General features: G+C 59.3%; 1 protein-coding gene across 1 annotated transcript in view; it reads left to right on the top strand.

Annotated features, from left to right (window-relative positions):
• Positions 1-381, top strand: part of RIMBP2 (RIMS binding protein 2) — a gene marked incomplete at its 5' end in the record, with an annotated part of 23,064 nt that overhangs the window by 19,750 nt on the left and 2,933 nt on the right. The window contains one exon of the mRNA XM_015567226.1: positions 245-378. Coding sequence (XP_015422712.1) covers positions 245-378 — 134 coding nt within the window. The remainder of the gene's footprint in view (positions 1-244; positions 379-381) is intronic.

Raw genomic sequence — 381 nt, 5'->3', positions numbered from 1 at the left:
GGGTTCTGTATCTCGACACAACTGAAACTGATTTCTTGGTTTCCTTATTCAATATGAGTACTGTTTCTATCTGGATAAGACATAGGTCAAAAGTCCTGTCCTGGGATGTGAAAAAGGGAGGCCTCCTGGTTCATAGGTTGAGGCTCAACCACTGAGCCTCGCCGGCCGGGCCAGGGCGGCGGCTCCTTCGGTGGGGGAGGGGGCGTGAGGGAGGGGAGTAAGGGGTCTCCCTCGCCCGTCCCAGGGGGAGCTCAATGGGCAGAAAGGCCTGGTGCCGTCCAACTTCCTGGAAGAAGTGCCTGACGACGTGGAGGTCTACCTCTCAGACGCCCCGTCCCACCGCCCACAGGACACGCCCGCGCGCTCCAAGGCAAACGGGTA

Source organism: Myotis davidii, unplaced genomic scaffold (genome assembly GCF_000327345.1).
Source record: "Myotis davidii unplaced genomic scaffold, ASM32734v1 scaffold43, whole genome shotgun sequence".
NCBI lineage: Eukaryota > Metazoa > Chordata > Mammalia > Chiroptera > Vespertilionidae > Myotis > Myotis davidii.
Note: the sequence above shows the minus strand (reverse complement) of the source record. Positions and strands in the feature narration are given on the sequence as shown.